The sequence below is a fragment of the Crocodylus siamensis genome, chromosome 5 (genome assembly GCF_052110815.1).
Source record: "Crocodylus siamensis isolate JL-2025a chromosome 5, ASM5211081v1, whole genome shotgun sequence".
NCBI lineage: Eukaryota > Metazoa > Chordata > Crocodylia > Crocodylidae > Crocodylus > Crocodylus siamensis.
Window position 1 is genome coordinate 34,962,414 of NC_143399.1, and position 20,252 is coordinate 34,982,665.

The 20,252-nt window shown below is 39.3% G+C and overlaps 1 protein-coding gene across 11 annotated transcripts in view; it reads left to right on the forward strand.

Moving 5' to 3' along the window:
- PTBP2 (polypyrimidine tract binding protein 2) overlaps window positions 1-20,252 on the forward strand; it is a 100,820-nt gene that overhangs the window by 53,461 nt on the left and 27,107 nt on the right. For 9 of the 11 annotated variants that reach the window (XM_090049895.1, XM_090049893.1, XM_090049890.1 and 6 more), the window contains 4 exons: window positions 6,369-6,541; window positions 7,004-7,147; window positions 10,914-11,078; window positions 11,170-11,280. In XM_090049895.1, coding sequence (XP_089906021.1) covers window positions 6,410-6,541; window positions 7,004-7,147; window positions 10,914-11,078; window positions 11,170-11,280 — 552 coding nt within the window. In that variant the 5' untranslated portion in view covers window positions 6,369-6,409. Of the gene's footprint in view, window positions 1-6,350; window positions 6,542-7,003; window positions 7,148-10,913; window positions 11,079-11,169; window positions 11,281-20,252 lie in introns of all 11 variants that reach the window. The other 2 variants (XM_090049896.1, XM_090049897.1) reach the window with 1 other exon arrangement.

Sequence of the window (20,252 nt, forward strand, 5' to 3'; positions counted from 1 at the left end):
TCCCGCACTTAGGACAGAACAGTCCTGTGCACTGCTACGGGCTGGGGGCCTTCTGGCTGGGCAGCAGCTCTGCAGAAAACGACCTAGCTAGACAAAACTGTGGCTGGGATGTTATAGTTTGGGATGATCCTGCTTTGAGCTGGGGGTTGGACTAGATGACCTCCTGAGGTCCCTTCCATCCCTAATTTTCTATAATTCTATGATTAATGGCCCCACACTCATAACTTGCAGATTCCCACTCCTCATAGGTGCCCCTCACTCCCCACTGACAGCCCCCCATCCCATAACCCTGCCAGTTTCCCTCACTTGCAACCCATGGCCCCCGGTTTCTCTCTGGGTAACCTTTTCCAGTATTTCACTACCCTCCTAGTGCCAATATTCTTCCAGATATCTAAGATAAACTTCCCTTGCTGCAACTTGAGACTGTTTCTCCTTGTTCTGTCATCTGCCACCACTGAGAACAGTCTAGCTCCATCCTCATTAAAAGCACCCAGGTAGTTAAAGGCTGCTATTAAATACCCTCAGTCTTCTCTTCCCTAAACTAAATAAGCCCTATTCTCTCAGCCTCTCCTCATAAGACATGTGCCCCAGCCCCCGAACCATTTGTGCTGCCCTCCACTGGACTCTCTCCAATTTGTCCACATTCTTTCTGTAGAGGAAAGACCAAAACTTAACACAGTTCTCCAGATGTGGCCTCACCAGTGCTGAATAGAGGGAATAATCACTTCCCTTGAGCTGGTGGCAACACTCCTATTAATTCATCCCAGTATGCCGTTAGCTGGGGGGTGGATGGGAGAAGCAGGGGCCAATGGGTTGCAAGTGAGGGAAACTGGCGGGGTTATGGAGGGGCTGTCGGTGGGGAATGAGGGGCACCTGGGAGGAGTGGGAATCTGCAAGTTATGAGTGAGGGGCCATTAATCACAGAATCATAGAAAATTAGGGATGGAAGGGACCTCAGGAGGTCATCTGGTCCAACCCCCTGCTCAAAGCAGGATCATCCCAAACTATAACATCCCAGCCAAGTTTTTGTCTAGCCAGGTCCATGCTGAAGTGGGGCAGGGCCCCCAGTTGCCAGGGCTATGGGACTAGGGCCAGAGTCCTTAGCCCCCTGTCCCCCTCCTCCTTTGCCCCACAGCAGCAGTGCCCAACCTTCACTGGCTTAAACAGAATGTGGACTCCAGCTCTCCCTCCCCCTCCCCCCCATCTGCAGGTGGCACAGCTGGAGCGGAGATCATGGGGTTGGGAGGAAGATGCAGGCTGCCTGGTGCAGGACTCTGGGCTCCCTGTCTTGCTACCCAGACCCTGGGGGCCTCTGCAGCTCAGCAGGCAGGACCCAGTGCAGTAGGGCAGGGAAGCTCAGTGCTGCTTCTGGGAGCCCCATGCCAGCCATGCTGCTATGGCAAGGAACCCCCTGGCTGCCTGGCAGTAGCAGCGGTGGTATTGTGCCCTCTGCTGCTGCCAGGCGGGCAGGGGGCACCTAGCCTTCCTGCCCTACTATGCCAGAGAGGGAGGGTAGCCAGGTGGGAAGCCCCAAGCTCACAGTGAGCAGCCCACATCAGCCCTGCACACATCTGGGGAACATATGCCCCCCCTCTGCTTCCTTCCCCATGAGTGCATGAAGCAGTGGGGTGCCAGCTGCTCCCTTCTCCCGCACCAGCCACCTGGGTGAACTTAACCATGGGGCCCTCAATCTGCCCCTGCCCTCCCATAGACTTGCTTGGAAGGAGCTGTGGGCGCTTCTCTCCACACTGCCAGGTGCTCTTCTGCCTGATTGCTGCCCCCCTCCTTCCCCATTGCAGGCTGGAACTCTCCCAGTCTGCAAGGGGAAACCTGTCCTTTTCTGTGTTTTTTCTCCTTTAAAGGAGAAAATCTGTGATTGTCTTTGTGACCCCAGTTTTTATCACTGTGACTCCAAATGGGGTAGTGACCCCAAGGTTGGGAACTGCGGTTACAGCAACAAGAATAGAGAAGCTTGGGTTTAACTTGCTTTGTACCAAACAGCTGTTTTTCAGGGAGCCTAGTATTGGACTTTGCTGATAACTGAGCAAAAACTAGGTTCTGTTGTCTTTATTGCTGTTTTAGTCTGGGTTAGGTGGCATAAGATAACCTGAATTGAGAATCTGATTTAAAGGTGTAGATCTGTCTTTAGCAAATGAGGAAAATAAATTTTGAGGGGGTTTTTGGTGATTATCTTTTATTAGACTGTCTACAGTTAGGAGAGTTGTTAGAAAAGCTTTTAGGCACAAAGTGTTCTTCAAGTCTGGACTCATCTGAAGAAAAGGCACTTTGTATCTGAAAGTATCTAACATCTATATCAACTATACAGTCAGTCCAATAAAAGATGTCACAAAACAAACAAAAGGCCTCTGCTTCTGGTATATTTTCTAGACTGTCACATCTATAACAATATTCTAACCCTACTTATACAGGAGGTCAGACATATGAGGTCAGACATTTGACAATCCCTCCTGAACTTAAACTTTCTGAATTTAGATCTAGAGTTGTAACTCAGTTGTACTTCTGTCCTCTTCCCTCTGTGGAATTTATGACTGGCAGCTTTGTTGTGCAAAATTGGCCCTGAAAATAGCAAGTGCCTAGTATTGATTTTCTTCTTTTATTCTCTCTCTGGTTTTTTTTAAACCCAGTCATTAAACAAATCCAGTTAATTTCATTTATGAATTTTTTTCTTCCATTCTGCTAGTATCACAGTTGTTCTCCATAGTTAGTCTCCTGATCATTAGCAGTACCCACACCTTCAGTTCCTGGTTAGTTACTTTGGAAACCTACGCAAATATTTAGTTTGTTAGGTGTAGATTGGAGATTGTATTGCTCAGATACTTGGTTTCAAATATTTAGTCTTAAGTAATTAAAAAGAATATCTTAAGTACTTGCAAAAGCCCTTGGACTTCTAGTTAGAATTTCTTCATGGTCACTTTGTACGCGTTTCATTCTGGTACTGTCCTTTTTTATTTAAAAAAAAAAAAAACCTCAGAAAACTTAGAAAACTCTTCCTTCACCCTGGTGTATTAATACAGTGCAGAGCGAGGTAGCAGGTTAGTCTGAAGTCAGGCAGAAGGCAAGGTTAACACTGAGTAGTTCTGGCTATATATTTAAGAAAAATGGATTTGCACTGGAATAGAGGTTAAAAAAAGAGACAGTAGGGTGGTCAGGGAAGTGGAGAATCTCTTTTAAAAGGAGTGATGGAATAATTGGACTGCAGAGTCTAGCAAAATGAAAGCTGAAACAGGATGTATCTATACTGTATTGAACAGAAGGCTGATGTGCCCCTTATAGACCCCGGTGGGCAATTTGGCTGGAGAGTTGCTTAATGAATGAGTTTTAGTGAGCTGTTGAGGGCCAAAAAGACAGTCCCACCCCTTGACATGTGCCCCGTGCCCTGGTTGCCATCTTGGAACTGGGAGTTGCACCACTAACCCCTGACCTTTTGCCACCATAAGTCCCCTTGCCCCCGTAAGTACTTCTTTTGGGTGGGGGGAGCTTACCATCTTGGAACCAGAAACAAACATAATACTAAAAATCAAATATCTTTAACATACTTCAATTTTATTTCAAAAAAGATTTTCATCCTGATTTATGTGTGTTTGCATAAAGTATATAGAGGTGATTGCATAATAACACAAATAAAGTCTTACTCTTGTATATTTTGTGTGTGTGTGTGTGGTATGGTTGGGGGGGTGTGCATGTATGGTGGGGTGCGTGTGGGGTTGAGGTGTGTGGCTGTGTGTGGGAAGATTGTATGCATCAGGAGGGGTGTGGCTTTGGGTATGTGTTGTGTGGGGACCTCCACACATGCCCCCACCCATGGCATACAGCCCCCATCACCAGTGGCAGCACCATAGGGTGCTCATAGCCCAGGCAGGCACAGCCTGCCTCTTGCACAGGGGTGTAGGTGGCTCACATACAGCTCCCAGGACTCCGCATCACCCAGGGGGAAGCCCCATGTGATGAAGCCAGTGATCTGGCCCTGCTCCCTGCTGCCACATGCAGTTCTTGAGACTCCTCCAGGCAGCAGGGAGTAGGGCTCGCCACCACTTCTAGGAGAATCCTGTGAACTGCACATGGTGGCAGGGAGCAGGGAAGGCAGCTGCCTCCATCACGTGGGGCTTCCCCCTGGTGGCATGTGAATCTTGGGAACTGCATGTGAGCAGCAGGGAGTCCTGCACGATGGAACTGGGGCAACCTGGGCTTCACACTCCTGCCTTAGGCTTCATACTCCTGCCAGCCCCAGCTCTGCACTTCCTCCCAGCTGCAGCTTCCCTCCACCTGCTGCTGTTTCCCTACCTGCTGCCTGGAGCAAGCGCTGCAGCAGGGACACAAGGAGTAGCCGCTGGAGGCTGGGGAATCCAAGCAGGTCCCTCGCTGGCTACAGTAGTCTTGCTGGCCAGCTCTGGGGCCAGGACCCTACCGTGCACAAGGGTGGGAGTGAAATGTGAGGGCTGGGCATAGTACTGTTAATTGGTGGGTGCCTGTGGGTCAGATGAAATCTCCTGGTGGGCTGGATTTGGCCCACAGGCTATATTTTGCCCACAGCTGTTACAGATTAAGATATATGTAGAACATGAGCTTTTATGGGCTCTAGCTCACTTCTGACCACTTTGTTCCTAGGGGTTCGTTGTTTTGTATACCTCTTCCCAGCACTCTCCCTTCTCAGTTTTTTTATTTAGATCTCTCACTCCACTTCGTATGCTGTTCTATGCTGTCCTTTCACAGCATCTGATAGTGAGAGAAGATTTCATGATCTCTTTATATATCTGATTTAGTTAGTCTGTAAGGTACCTGTGAGCATAGTACAGTGTAGATACATCCCATCTCAGCTTTCATTTTGCTGGACTCTGCAAGCCAAGTTATTCCATCACTCCTTTCAGTAGAGATGCTCTACTTCCCTGGCCATCTTTGTGCACCTATGACAGTGTTAATTTTTCTTAATTATAGCAAGAATGATAGTGTTCAGATAATGCCTCACAAGGGCTTTATACATGAATGATTCCCTGTATCTTCTGGTAGAAGGCATGGTAGAGGTGTGCTGTATGGACTGAGTAGGAGATGCATATGCTTTCACAGCATCTGTTGAAGTGAGCTTTGGCTTAAAAAAAAACAACTTAATGCATCTCTAATTCAGTTAGTCTGCAAGCTGTACCTCTTCCCTGCCTTCTGTCCGACTCCAGACTAACATGACTAACTATTTCCCTTTGCCTTCTGGTAATACCTCACCTTATTTGCCTTTTCCACAGCTTCAATGACATACAGTAATGCTTAGGCCTTTCTTCTCCTGTTGCTTCCAGTTAATGAACCCACAATTTACAGCAGACATTCTTGTTCCATTGCGTGTGACCTCATTTAGTTAGTGTTAAATTTCATTTAATTCTTACTCCAGGTCTCGGTCTCATCCACTTTATCCTGTAAGATATTCTGAGTCATTTTATTGATGATGTCTCCTAAACTTGCATTCTCTCTTTCATTACATAATTAACTTCCCTCCTTAAGGTTTTTCCTTTCATTTAACCCAACTTTCTGTACCCAGGTTGTTAAAGAAAATTATTTACTATTTTAATTTTTTTTTCTTTTGGTCCTGAGACTTGAGAGGTCCACCAGTAGTCCTTGTCCACCTTGATAGTTCCCCTTTCATTAGAATGTTGGCTTCTTGCAGACATTAAAAAACAAAAAACCATGTATTACTGAAAGAAACAGTGTGTTACTTCAGCCCAGCTCTGCGGCGTCTGTGTAAACTGGACTACAGTGGAGTTTTTTGGCACTTTTAGCTAAAATGGATTCAATCAGCTATTAGATAAAAATGCTGAAAAAGCCCCACTAAAGTGCCCAATTTTTATAGACATCAGGTGAGCCGGGTGAAGTACTGCATTGCCTCTTCTAGGCTTGTGCAAGGCTTAGCGCAGGAACGCATGAGTTTAAAGTAATGTGCTGTTTTTTATTGTTGTTTTTTAATGTCTGCAAGCACCTTTTTTGTCTCTTCTTTAATCAGTTTCTTCTTTAAACCCACTCAGTGTTTGTTGGTACTAACCCCCATCTTCTCTGGTTCAGTAGTAGATTAGGTCTACCTTATTTGTTTTGGGTAGCCGATCTGTTAATGAAAGATATTGGATTACCTATCTGATACAGTCTAGCTTTGATAAGCCTGTATAGCATTTTGTCCCGTTTCCTATTTACCTTTGTCTCTAATTTTTATTCTCATCAAAATTAATCTAAAAACTTGAATACAGTTTAGGTTAAACCTTGTGGCTTATGTAGTTTTGAACTAAAACAGTTTATCCATATAGATATTATTTTTTATTTGTTATGATTTGTGTTACTGGCTTGTAAATATGAAATAGTCTAAAACTCTCTTTCAGCAAATGGTAATGACAACAAGAAATTCAAAGGAGACGATAAAATGGATGGGGCTCCTTCTCGTGTTCTTCATATCAGGAAATTGCCTGGTGAAGTGACAGAAACTGAAGTTATTGCTTTAGGCTTACCTTTTGGTAAAGTAACCAATATCCTGATGCTGAAAGGAAAAAATCAGGTACTGCCTGTATTTATGTCCATTACTAGTATAGCAATTTTTTTTTCAAATTTCAAAATATACTGTTAATCCTATGGAAACTAATTATAATTGTAACTCATTTTTTAGTCTGCACTGTTCTTAGCTCAGAGTCAATTCTAGTTCACTTCATATTTACATGCAGTGAGTTTGTTGACCTTTCTTTTAACTGAATATATGATCTCTTCCATCCCCCAAATTCTCTGCTTTCAAGGTAATTATTTGGGCCAGCATCTTTAATGATGAAAGTTTAGACATATGGAAAATTTTACTTTGAAGATAGGGGATTTCTAGCTAAATACGGGCTTTTCTGGGGAGGCGGGGAGTAAAATTGGAGATCTTACTAAAAATGGAAGTCTTTGTGAACGATGTGCTACTTTTATAATGTCAAAAAGTAAATAGTCCATAAATAATACAAGACTTTTCTTAATTCTTACATTATAGGCTTTTTTGGAACTTGCAACAGAAGAAGCTGCTATCACTATGGTTAATTATTATTCTGCTGTGACACCTCATCTCCGTAACCAGCCCATTTATATCCAATACTCTAATCATAAAGAACTAAAGACTGATAATACACTAAACCAGGTATATATATATTGTTATGGAGTATTACAGATGTGTACACTTGCTTACAAATATAGCATAGCCTACATTCGCAGCATGCATTTTGTATAATTGAATGTATTTTTGTATCAACTAAATTTTGCTGTAACTTTCGGTTGCAGTTCTATTTTATGATATTAGAAGGAACCAGGCATCATTTTGACTTCACATGTTGTAGTTATGTCAATGTTGTTACTGTAATTCATTATTGCTTATAACTGTTACTAACTTAAAGCCATTCATGAAATAAACCTCGGTTTGAAAGTTAGGATTAAAACAAATTTTTTTGGTTTAAGTTGTCAGCGCAAGTCGAATTTCCTTAGCATCTATTACTAATGCAGATTCCTATTCCCAGTGTTATGAATCATAAAACTGATAGCATTAGTAACTTTAGTTTATTTGATCTCTTCTTCCTACAGTATAGTTCCTGGAGAAAAATGCATTACAGATCACTCCAGGGGAAAAATGTATTTAATAACTGAGAAATATATTATTTGATCTTGGATATGTGTAAAATCCATTTCAAAACAGTCGTAAGACTTTTTTAGTAGAACAGGAAACTCTTTTAAAAGTAACACTTGCAAGAGCAGTAAAGGTCTTCCTTGCATCTGAGGTTGCTGCTTCCCACAAAGAATGGGGAAAAGAAGGATTGACCCTTTGCAGCTCAGATGCTAATATCTCAGCATTCATTTCTTATATTCTTTTTTTGATCAGACTAGCATTGCCTGTCTGTTGTAAGAAACTACAGTTCCTGCTGTTCTCTTGTCCTATCCGGTATAATAGTGTGTTAATTACACACTACTTTATTACCTTTTAAGGACATTTTTCTGGAAACTTCCATGCTTGAGACTTTTTTTTGCTTTCTATTGAAATTAAGTTCATCTTTCATTTTTCTGCCTAGCATTGTGATCATGCTATATCTTTTGTTGTTCTGAGTATTCTGTCTATCAAGGATTATTTTAAAAATTTTAAATGCTAGCTATAAAAAAAAAAAAAAGGGGGGGGGAAGATAGAAATGAAAAACAAAAAATCCACCAATACCAGTAATAGGTAGGGCTATATCCACCATCCATTTTATGCTTACTTTTAGTGTTGGCCTTTTTTTGGACCTGTCTCACTCTGATTAATAATATTCTGCTCCGATGTGATATCATTCTGGCAGTGCTCTTGCTACAGCAGGTCTGCCTCTTTCTTTTTGTCATTAAGGCAGTTCTTTTACAAGCTTGTTCTTAATTTTTTTGTTTATAATAATGTTTTTGGTCACCTTGCAAGACTGATGCTTGTTGTGATAATATACTCAGCAAAAGACAGGTGGCTGTGATGGGTTTGGACATTCTTGTATTGGTAAGAAAAAGCATATGAGTTTTTGATTGTTGATGAGCAAATTCCCTTCCGAGTTAAATTAATAGGGACACTAAGCCACTTAACCAAAAATGTAGGTAACGGTAGCGTTTGAAAGCGTTTGTGACTTTTTAAAAGTGTCCTTTCTTTACATAGAATTTTAAAAGAAAATAAGTTCTGTAAATTACTAGGAAAATTAAGGAAAACATAAATAGTTTAATTAAGGGGAGAGCAGAGGAAGCTGTAATTTGACAAGACCTTAAACAAGCGCATAAAATAAAAATTAGAGTAATTTTTTCAGCTTTTTATGGTAGTTTTTTAGCTACTGTTTTGTTAATTTCTTATACTGTTACTTTGCAAGATTGTTACTTTTACAGGTTGCCTTTTTAAAAGACTATTCTCACAGTAGATTTATTAGAGCTATTTCAACATTTTAATATTTTTGTGGATCTATTTTGTCTGGGAAAATGCATAAGCAGGACAGTTAAATAATGGTAAAGTTATGTTTTAAAATGGTCATTTTTACCTGGTGTGTTAAGAATAACAGTAATAATTGTTGAACTCCTGAATTGTCAACTTGTCATTTCTTTTTTTTAAACGTAGAATTAGGTTTAGTTATTGTGATACTTTTAAAATTGTAAAGAGAAATATACAGTAGAACATAATGAAACTTAAAAAGAAAAACATAATATTTCTCAAGTTAAATAAGCAGTTGACTTTTTTGTTTACCTGCTTAAACATTTTAAAAAACTTTCTATTTCTTCCCCAAGTACCTTTAAAAAGTAGGGCCACTTCTTTACAAATGTTAAAAATGTAAACTGAATTTATTCCTTGTTTAAAAACATCTGTTGTACAATTTTAAGCCTGACTTTATTCATGTGAATGCCTCCTTTGTCATGCAGTACTATTAGTCTTAGCTGAATTATATGGGAGGAATAAACATCAGCTCAGAAGAGTCTTTTAAGGCTGTGATCTAGAAAGCAGGCCTTTCAAATTTTTACTCATGTGAGTAATTCTGGTGTCCTTGGTTGGGACCATTTGTGCCAATAAGTGCTGGGGACAATTTAATTTCAGTTTTTCTTGCAACATAAATTTTGGTACAGTATTATTGGTGTAAAAATTGGAAGAGGACTGAAATAATGAAGCAGGTCTACCAAATGCTTGAGTGGTTTTAGAATGGTGTATATTTTGTGCATTTTTTGAAAATAATTAGCACTATTCTCAAAATACTTCTGTCAGAATAGCGTTAATTAGTGCTTGACCTGAAACAGTAAAACTTGTTTTCCCACAAAGTGTTTACCAGGTCTTCCCCCCCTCCCCCTTTACTTTACTTTTCTTATTCCTTAATTCATTTCAGAATGAGGAATATAATGCAAGTTGTGGGACCTGCGATGTGTAGTAGCTCTGATGATGATACCTTTATGTATGGTGATGATTATTGGTTATGATTCTTACTTGGCATGCACACGTTTGTTTCTTCTGTTGTATTGTTTTACCTCGTAAAGCTACTATAATAAAACGTATGAAATAAAATTCCTCTTTTTGCATTTTTAGAGAATCATCTAACCCTTCTAAAACTTGATCACTTTTTGCAATAGAAGTAGTTATGCAGATATATGCTCTTGTGTTGTTACCGATGTGGTTATCCTCTCAATTTGTAAACCTTTGTTGTTTGGGTTAATAAACTCTTGGGTTGCATGTAAGTAGTTTGCTTACCTGCAATCACTTCTTTCTATGTTTGGCCTTACTGTCTTAATTTTATTAAGACACAGATTAGACTATTATGAGTAGAATCCATCATTTCCATTCTTATTTGGAAAATATTCCTTTTATTAGTGAGCTATTCATTCTAATATAGAGTTTGGCTAAAAATAGAAAGGAACTCTTAATTTATTGAATAGATTGCAGGAGGGTATGATTTTGATTTTGATTTTGGTCTGTCAACACACATTCAAAATCCAAAACAGCCCCACCTTTTTGGTTCCTTCTGGTAAACACCCCCCCCCCCCAAAAAACAAAAACAAAACAAAAAAAACCCCACATGCTTCCTTTTAGAAGGATTGTGGGCTTCATTTCTGGGGTTTGGTAAGGATTAATCAGTATATTTTTTTAGTATAATCTCTCCCCATGGTAGAGTACAGTTCCAGTTATACCACCCAAATTCTGCATTGCACAACATCTAGTTTTGATGGACTAAGTAGTAGTAGATTGCTGTGCCATTGAAGAAATCTTTATAATGTTCACTAAATTTTCATTGTATAGTGTTTGCATCTCTTGTGATGTTTTTAAGAGGTGAATGTTTATGATGCCAAAGGTAATTATGTATTTGTTGGCAGTAACAATATGGATACAGCTATTTTCCTGAAATATTTTTTTTGTTATATGACATGTTTTTATTTTTATTTAGAGGGCTCAAGCTGTACTTCAGGCAGTGACAGCAGTACAGACAACAAATACTCCCATAAGCGGGACTACAGTTAGTGAGAGTGCAGTAACTCCAGCTCAGAGTCCCGTACTTAGAATAATAATTGACAACATGTACTACCCTGTAACCCTTGATGTTCTTCACCAAGTAAGCCAATTGTTTTTTTTATCTTTTAACTTGCATTTATATGTTTTGTAATAGGTTTGTGTAAGCATAACCTTTTTATTGTTTTTGACAGATATTCTCTAAATTTGGTGCAGTGTTAAAGATAATTACATTCACAAAGAATAACCAGTTTCAAGCATTATTGCAATATGGTGATCCAGTGAATGCACAGCAAGCAAAATTAGTAAGTATGAGTTTGCTTTCCAGTAAATTACCTGTTACTTACCAATTTGACAGATGCTGGTATAACAAACTGCTAATCTTAGTAATGTACCAAACTCGTCCACCTTTTTTTTAATTTTTTCAAATAATAGCCTGTTTTGATATGAAGAAAAAAACCGACCCCAGCTACTGTATATGTGTGGTTTAGTCCCTAGAATAGTGGTTCTCAAGTAGTGTGCTGCAAGATCTGTTTAAGGGGACTGCAGCGTGCCACACAGTGTCTGAGTATGAAGGTTCAGATGACTTGGGAGAATTCTCCCTGGTTTGTTTTTGTGAAGAAAAATTTTACCTGGAGACCCCTGAACAGGCATTCAAATGCTGAGGCCCTGAAGAGTAGAGTTTGCACTGATGCTGCTGCTCAGCCAGAGGATCCCTGTGCACACATCTTGTTGTGATCTGCAGGCTCTTTCAGTCAGCCTGGAGGCAGTGTACAGGTCATCCAAGCAGTGCCCTGATTGGATAACCCAGACTGGTCACGGTTAGCCTCGCTCTCCCTGCAGCACAGCATGCAGCTTGTTAATGCAGCATGTTCTGCTTCCTGCTAGGCTGGAGCAGTAGAGTCCAGCCTGACCAACGCACTGTTTCGGGCAAGGTGGGAATTATTGGATACGGCAAAGCCCTGGGATGTTGGAGGACTGTGCTGTGGCTTCTCTTACAAGATGTGTATGGACATTCACTCTCCCAGGATAAACTCTTCCAGAGCCACCGTTTTTGCTTTGGGAGAAAAATCCTGAACACCTGTACACTTGTGGTTTCTACGCGGAGTGTAGCAACTCTTCTCAGGAGAAAATGAATGTTTATACATGGCCAATATTGGCACTGTAAGGTGTGGAAGCCCCTATGTATGATTTTTTTTTTTCAAGTTGATGCGTCTTAAAAAAAAAGCAATGGAGATTTTTTTTCTGAAGCATAAGAGGCATGGGGGGGAAGTGCCAAATTATTTAAGGGGACAGTGCAGTGTAAAGGCACCAAACTCCATAGTAAATCAGTTTAGAAATACAGCAGGGTTAAGTCATGGAAGGTTGTAAAGGTAAAGGTGAATAACTATTGCTTGAAAGTGGAAAGAGATTCCAGAGAAAAATGAAGAAAGAAGTCTATCATTATCAATATATGATCCTGTTGTTTTGAATGGACCCACTGGGAATAAGCTTGCATTTATCAAGATAGGAAATGATGAGGGCCTATTTGAGAATTTTAGCAATGGACTGAAATGGAAAGTTAGATTTTGGCAATTTTTAGGGAAAAATGGTAAGTTTTTTTAGCACTTGAGGTGGTAACCTTAATCTGTGGAAAGCTCAATCAAAGATAATGGAAAAGTTCTGGTATTAAGTGATTTGAAAGCAGGTAGTGTTATCCATGGATGAGAGGAAGGTGGATTTTGGAGGAAATGACCATATTTTCTCACATTCACACACTCCAGAATAAAATACACCTCTTTCTTTCCTTTCCTGTCCTGTCCCATCCCATCCTGTCATGCTCTGTTCTTTGAAAGGCAGAACGACAAAAAGAAAAGGATCTTTGCCTGTAGTAAGTAACTGAGTAAGCAGCAGTCAGGGACTAATCTCCTTATTGTTTTATTCCCTGAGTCATATGCAGATTTTATTTCTCCTTTTCCCCAGCAAGGCAGAAATTGCTCTTCTCTTTACTAAGTTTCTCCAGTGTAACACACACTACAATTTCCAACTGCTGTTTTTTGGAAAAAGGTGCATATTGTATGTGCAAAAATAATAGCACAGCTTTGGCCAGCCTCTGCTAAAGTTGACAAGTAGCATCTGTAAAAAGAGAAAATAAAAACCAGGCTATGTCCTTTGTATTAACAGTGAAGACTAATATGAAGTAGTAAGGCAGAGCTGAGAGCAGTCATCATAGAGAAGATAGTTGAAGAAGCCTTCAAATATGATTGCCTAGTTATTGGGTACAGAAGAGGAGATGACCAGACAGTTCCCTTCAGGATCCAGACTGAAAGCTGAAGAGTGGGTGACAGATCCTACAAAAAAATACCGAAGCAACATTTAGGAAAGTAGGAGGATAAGCAGGAAATGGGAGAAGTCACATAAAACAAAATACAAGTTTTTAAGAAGAGAATCATGGTCAGTCCTGTTTATGGTGTTCTGCAGTTGAGAAAATGTCAAACTTTAAAATTTCTAGTTATAGATGGGAAGGCTTAGTACCAAACTGATTTTTGGAAAAGCACCTTTCTGTATATTCCCCCCCCCCCCCAGACGTCTATATAGATTTACAATATAATTTTGAACACAGTTCTTTCCAATACATATTGTGGTGTCAGAGGTGAGGAGAAAGCAAGTATTACAATAAATTTTGTTTTAAAATGAAGCTGCTTGTCCATACATAAACTCCACACTTTAAATTTTAAGTAATTTTAATAACAAAGAAACTGGATTTTCTCTTTAAACGATTCATTATTACTATAACAATGAGTGTTTAACAACTCGAAGGGGAGTTGTTTGTGTTTAATTTTTTATTTCAGAATGGCTGTATATTTGTATAGACATCTTTATGTTGGTTGACACTTGTTTTGCATTTGACAAGTTCTCTCTGACAACAGTTTCGGTTTTGTTTTTGGTTTCTTTTAACAAAAATTTAAATTTACATTTTGGAGCAAACTGTCATAGCAAAGGGTGCCTTTGCTATTCAAAAATAATTTCAGGTAGGTGACACCTGAAAATGAAAACACTTGATTTTAATTCAGTTAGCAGCAGTAAAGCTGGATACTATAGACTCTAGTTCCAGTATGAGCTAAATATGTGAAAGGATTAAAATAACTTTCAAGTAACTTGCAACACTTAATTTTTAACATATTGGCATTTAATCTGATGTGATAACCAGTTAGTTATGATATGAAAAACAACCCTTCTTTTTAAAGCAGCATAACTTAGTATTGACAAAGGATAATGCAAATGTGAGTTAGTATATTGGACATAGAGTATATGTGAAACAAAGCTTCATAGGGTAATAGTAATGCTCTTTGTGCTCATGTTAGGTACCATATTTATTCAAATACAAGGCAAAGTTTCTTTCTCCAATCAGCATGGGAAGAAAAAAGCCCCTCATCTTATTATCACATACAAGGAAACCTCATTAAATATAATGTATACTGGTAAACTGCTGCCAAAAGCAGCATTAGCTCAGCAATGGAAACCAACTATAAAGTTGATTAAATGCAGCCAGCACTGAGCTTAACTATAAAACACATGACCCAGGTGGGGCAAACATACTGATGGGAAACTTTTTCCCATTAAAAATAAAAAAAGGCAGGTATTCCCTCTGCCAGAAACTGGCACTGGGCCTGAAGTTACTCTGGGCCTGCAGGTACAGCAATACCAGGCTGAGACTGGGAGGCCAGAGCCCTCCCTGACATCCTCTTTGTTGTGCCAGAGATGCTTGATCTTAGCCAAAAGGTCAAGATGCTGATGGAAACCTATCAAAAGGACAGATTAGTGTAACTCATCTGAATAAGACATGGTAGTGCCCATTGAGCACAGTCCCCTTCAGCACTGCCTCTTTCAAGTCATGGTGAGCCACCACAGTGCATATATTTTTACTTCGTCTTCATGCCCACAGTTGAGCTGCAGCTTTCTTTCTCATTTTCAATAATTCCTCTTTCTTCACCAGCCATAAATGCCTGGCAAACATCACAAAACAGTGCCCCAAACAGTTCACCTAGGATCCTTCTGTAGCCCCCTCTCTTAGCCTGGTCCATGTGATTAGTGTGGCCCCACCCTCCATGAAGTGAAGCTAGACCCATTTGCCTTGTGCCTTATCTGTACATACATTTTTGGAGCATTGTAGGACTCATGACAAGAACACCCAGTTCTGGTCATGAGTGGGGGTACTAGTTAACACATGGATCCTTTGTGGGGGTGTATCTGGAATATACACATGCACTGACCAGTGCTGAACTATGGGATTGCCATGGCTTGAAATGCTGTTGATTCTGGTGGGACCTAGCCCAATGGATTATATGGTAAACCAGGGGCCTTTTGGCTTCAGACTAATATCATGCAAAGCTTGTATTATATTTAAGTAGGTACAAAATTGTGTTTATAGAGTACCTGAATTAAAACTTGTAGCTGTTTCAAAATAAGTAGCATGCATCAGTTCTGGATGACTAAATCTACAGGTATTATATGGAAATAAATACAGCTATGTTTAATTTTAAGGTCAGTGTTTTCAAATTTGGTCCTTGCTTCCATGTGCTCAGGGAGAGCCAGGTTTGATAGTAAGGAGGGGAGAAAGGATGAACATTTTCGGGGAGGTGGAGGACAAGGGGGCTACCTGGCCCCCCCTTCTCCAGATTTATTTTTTTTGCTGTAGCATTGGGAGGGGGACAAATTCAAGGCATGCTCCAATAATTAGATTCTTTACCTGGAAAATTATAACAAATTTAAAAAATTTCCATATATAGAATTTAATTATTTGGGCGTCGTCTTATAATCAGGGTTGTCATCTAGTCAAGTAAATATGGTAATACAGGCAGTCCTTGGACTTGCAACATAATTTGTTCCTGAAAACTGCATCATAATTTTAAGTGTAACAGAACCATATCCCATCAGAAACAACGTTATACATGGGAATTGGTTCCTAAATCAAGGCCCAGTACCCTATTTTCACCAAAAATAACCCATAATTTTGTACTCGGTCAATTATAGAATAATAATATAGCTATATTAATGTATTTATATTGTAAATAGCAATCATATTGACTTGGAAGGACTTATTTGAGGTGACTTTACTGGACTTTTTAAAGGGCTCTTGGTTGGACTTTTTGAAGGACTCTTGGCTGGAGTCTTCTCAGGAGTCTTGGCTGAAAGTTTTTCTGGAGGCTTGTCTGCTTTCTTAAAGAAAGTGTCCAAGGAAGTGTGAACAGATGTTCTCCAGGGAGGTGGGTGACACACTGAACTTGTTCGCTGACATGGCGTCACATCAGTTCGAGCGTTGTAAAGTCGAAACTGATGTCAGAAAGGTGAAACGGTGTCAATTTATAAATGTAAGTGCAAAACGTTGTAACTCAAAACATTGTAAGTCGAGGACTGCCTGTATAGGATGACCTTCCCTTTTGTTTAACTCTGCAACTTTAAAAGGAGAATATTTAAAACTGAAGGTGTTTAAAGTTGTCTGAATATTTAATACATGCAAAGTGATGAATGGCATCAACGTAGAGACCATACAAGACCATCATGTTAGAAGGAAAGATGTCCTTTCCCCCTCAGAACTAATGAAAAATATCTACCATTTTCAGGGTTGTTACTGGATTGAAAAATGCATTAAAAAACGCAACAAAACAGAATCCTTATCTGAATAATATAGACCCTACCAGCTGAATAGGACATTAACTGGAAAGGAGATGACAGATGAGAAGAAATAACTTGCTCCCCTTTCGAATACATTTAGAGTATGTTAGAAGCAAGAAGACTGTGACTAGTCCTTCAGTGGGTTGCATGGGGTTCTGAATTAAAAAGCATGATGAAATAATAAAGACATTTTTTAATGGATTTTCCATCAGTTTTTACTGCAGAAGATCATGGCGAAATTAATTTCACAGGAAATCAGAATGTGGTCTTAATAGAAATTGAAGACTTATTGAGGAAGTAAAAGCAATTTGAAAAACTCAAGTGATGTAAGTACCAAGAAGAGATGATATTCATTTCAGGGTTCTGAGAAAATAAGAATGTGTGCTCTGAAGCCCTATGGAACTTCTTGCTTATTTGGATAACCAAAGCAGCAAAAAATGCAATTCTCCACCAGTTGTTTTCCAGGAAACTGCCATTTCGTGTAGCATAAGCTTATGGCCATGTTCATCCATGTTTTCATCACTACCTCCAGGTGGAATAATAATGACTGATTGTATCTTCAACTGAATTTGAAGACAGCACAATCCCCAGAGGCAGAATGCCTATTTCTGGGGTAGGCAAAAATATATTAAGAACATGCAACAATGCTGGTCTGTAAACATCAAGGCTCTTCTAAAGTAAAGCAGATGGACCCCGCAGATGCCTAAATGATGACTGTTGAAGTACTCCTGTGTACAGAGTGTCTGAACTCAATAGTAGAGAAACAGGACTACTAATACTGTGTACTAACATTAAAGCTAGTATTAGTAATATGTCTCTTAAAGACAGTAGATATAGTTTATTTGGACATACTGGGAGTGTAGATGTCCTTTTTGCTGGATGATTGGTTAATTCAAGGATATTGTCATATTATCATCTTTAAAAAGTAATATTTGCCAGGCCTTTGGTGCAGAAAACTTTATCTACACCCTAACTTACAGTTTATACCTTCAAAACAATTGGTATGCATTAGAGCTTTGTTTGACACAGCTCAGCTCTGCCTTCCTGACCTGGTGTAGCATAAAAACATCATAAATCTAGTAGAGACATTTTATCATAGCTGGTCACTTGAATGTTAGGTCTGATACTCTGCATTCAGAGCACCTCTGATGTATAGGTCTGGGTATCCTTGATGAATCCTCACTTTATACTAGAAGTAATTCCAGTTTCCACAGGAATTTTCCCTTTGCATTTGTGTACCAATTTCAGGACAATTTTTTTGATGATGGTAATACATAGACCTTCCAGGACTGGATTTGCAAATTCAGGATATTAAACGAAAAGTACAACATGCAGGAAGGAAACACCCCTGTAATCTATGTAACCTCATCAAGAAAAATTGTGCCCAAAGTTTGGAGAGAGAGTCTTTATACAGACATTTTCAGTTGATCTTTCCTTTATATGGGCATGATGGCTTATTTGCCTCAGAGGAAAGCTCTGGATTGCCACTCCTATGTCAAGAAGCCCAGCAAATGCAGAAGACGACTTTGTCCTGGATGTGTTGTATTCTTAGAGAATATGATCTGCAAGTTCGTCCCTGAGAAGGCTTATTCTGCTCATGATACTGGCATTGTCTTTATATGCTCTGTACTTGTCTGCTAGTACCTCTGATATCAGAGTTACTGACCATCCTCAGAGGAGATAAGATTTCATAGCTTTTGATGGAGCCTTATGTTGCCCAGAGGAGATGTAGTTCTTATGTCTGCAGGTGGCCTTTTAAATTGAAAGTCTGTCAACTGGGCATCTTGATCCTGGGTTAAAACAGAGCTCCCTTTCTGACATTGACTCCTAGCAAGAGAGAGAGCTTCTGAGGTCTTGAGAACATATATCAACACATATTCTTTTTTAGGTGGATCATACTAGAAGGACTTAAAATTTTAAGTTAAAAATGTAGATGGAAGCTCACGGATCCCTCTAAACGCCCTCTGGAAAAGTGCCTGCCTAGGGTTGCCTTTTTAGATTATAGACCAGCTGCATTTCTGTTAATTTGCTGACTACTTGTGACTATTATAAGCTGGTTGAACATGAATCAGTATTTGCAGTGTAATCCTTAGTTTCATATGTGGCTTGACAAATTTGAAAACATCGCATATTTGGTTACTTGTTATTGTTCTTTGGACTAAACTAATGATAGCTCCTTTTGATCACTTTATATTTGTGAGCTCAGCTTTTTAATGTGGGATATAGCTTTCTTGATGGCAGTGACATCAGCTTGGAATATGAGTAAGATTTTGGCTATGAAGACAGGATCCACCTTACTCCAAATTTTACAGCAAGAACATTTTTTCTGAAGCTGGTGATTAAATTCTCCCATGTTAAACCATTCATCCCTTAGCACTTGTTTGTGTTTGCATACTTGTGTAAATGAGATCTTTCTCCTCAAGCCCAACATTAGAAAGTACTTGATAGTTGACTTTGAGATGAAAATTCTAGTTGCTTCAAGTACCATATACCATCAGTAAAATGCCTACCAGACTTATGCTCTCTATCATTATGACTTCTTCAGCTCACAGTTCTGTCCTTTTTCAGTGTGTACTGTGCAAGGCAGGATAGATTCTGAAGTCAGCCTGAGTCTGTTTCAGTTTGTGTGCAAAACAACTACATGGCACAAACGACTGTATTCAACATTGTAATTTATAATCAATTTCAAGAACAAGAATTCCTCTTGGATTAATTAGTTCTGTTGAGCCAAAGCCAAATATATCTTCTCTCACTTCTCTTAAGACCTGTCTGCCTGTCCATCTGACCATCCTCAACCCACAAACTGGATTTTCCAAATATCACCCAAAACCAGAAAAATCTAGTTCCCCTCCACCCCCCAACCACAGCCTCCCTGCCCAGCCCACTACAGAAGTGAAGCCTCCCACCCATCCAAATAATGTCTACAAACTGCCACTCACATCCAGATACAAGAAACCTACATCTACTCCCCTCCCCATTAGTGTAGTCTGTAGGCCACTTTAGCTGGCCAGTATTTGAAAGTTGTATTTGTATTGGTCATTTGTCTGTTTTATGTTTAAAATATGTTGTAGTATTACTTCTTTTGGATCATTCTCTTGTGAAAACTTTTTGAAGAAAATACCTTCTGAAAAGGGACGAATATCCAAAATACTATGTAAATAAAATCATTCTTAATCTTCACATTCCATAAATGGGTTAATAGTTTATATGGTTCACTTTTTTATAACTGAATAATTTGGAAAACATTTTTTCTCCCTGTACAATAAAAGAATTGATTAAAGGATTCCAAGATCTGAGATAAGGATAGTTTGTGTATAATTAGTCAGGGTAGCTTAAGCCCTCTGTAACCTACTGTAGTTCCTCAAGGACTGAACGATTTGAAGTGTATGGAAATCTGCCCTGTCTTGTCCTGTGGTAGAAAACAAGAGAACTCAGAATTAAGCCATAGCACAAAACAGAACATTTTCAGTAAGCAATTTTTTCTTCTTAATGTCCACTCTGCTTGCTTGAAATACCAAAATTCTATGTTGGAGTTGTTGGGTTGTTTCTTTTTTTTTAAAGCACAAACTTACTTAATTTAAAATATCAACATACATTCCTTCAAGTAGTTAAAATATAATAT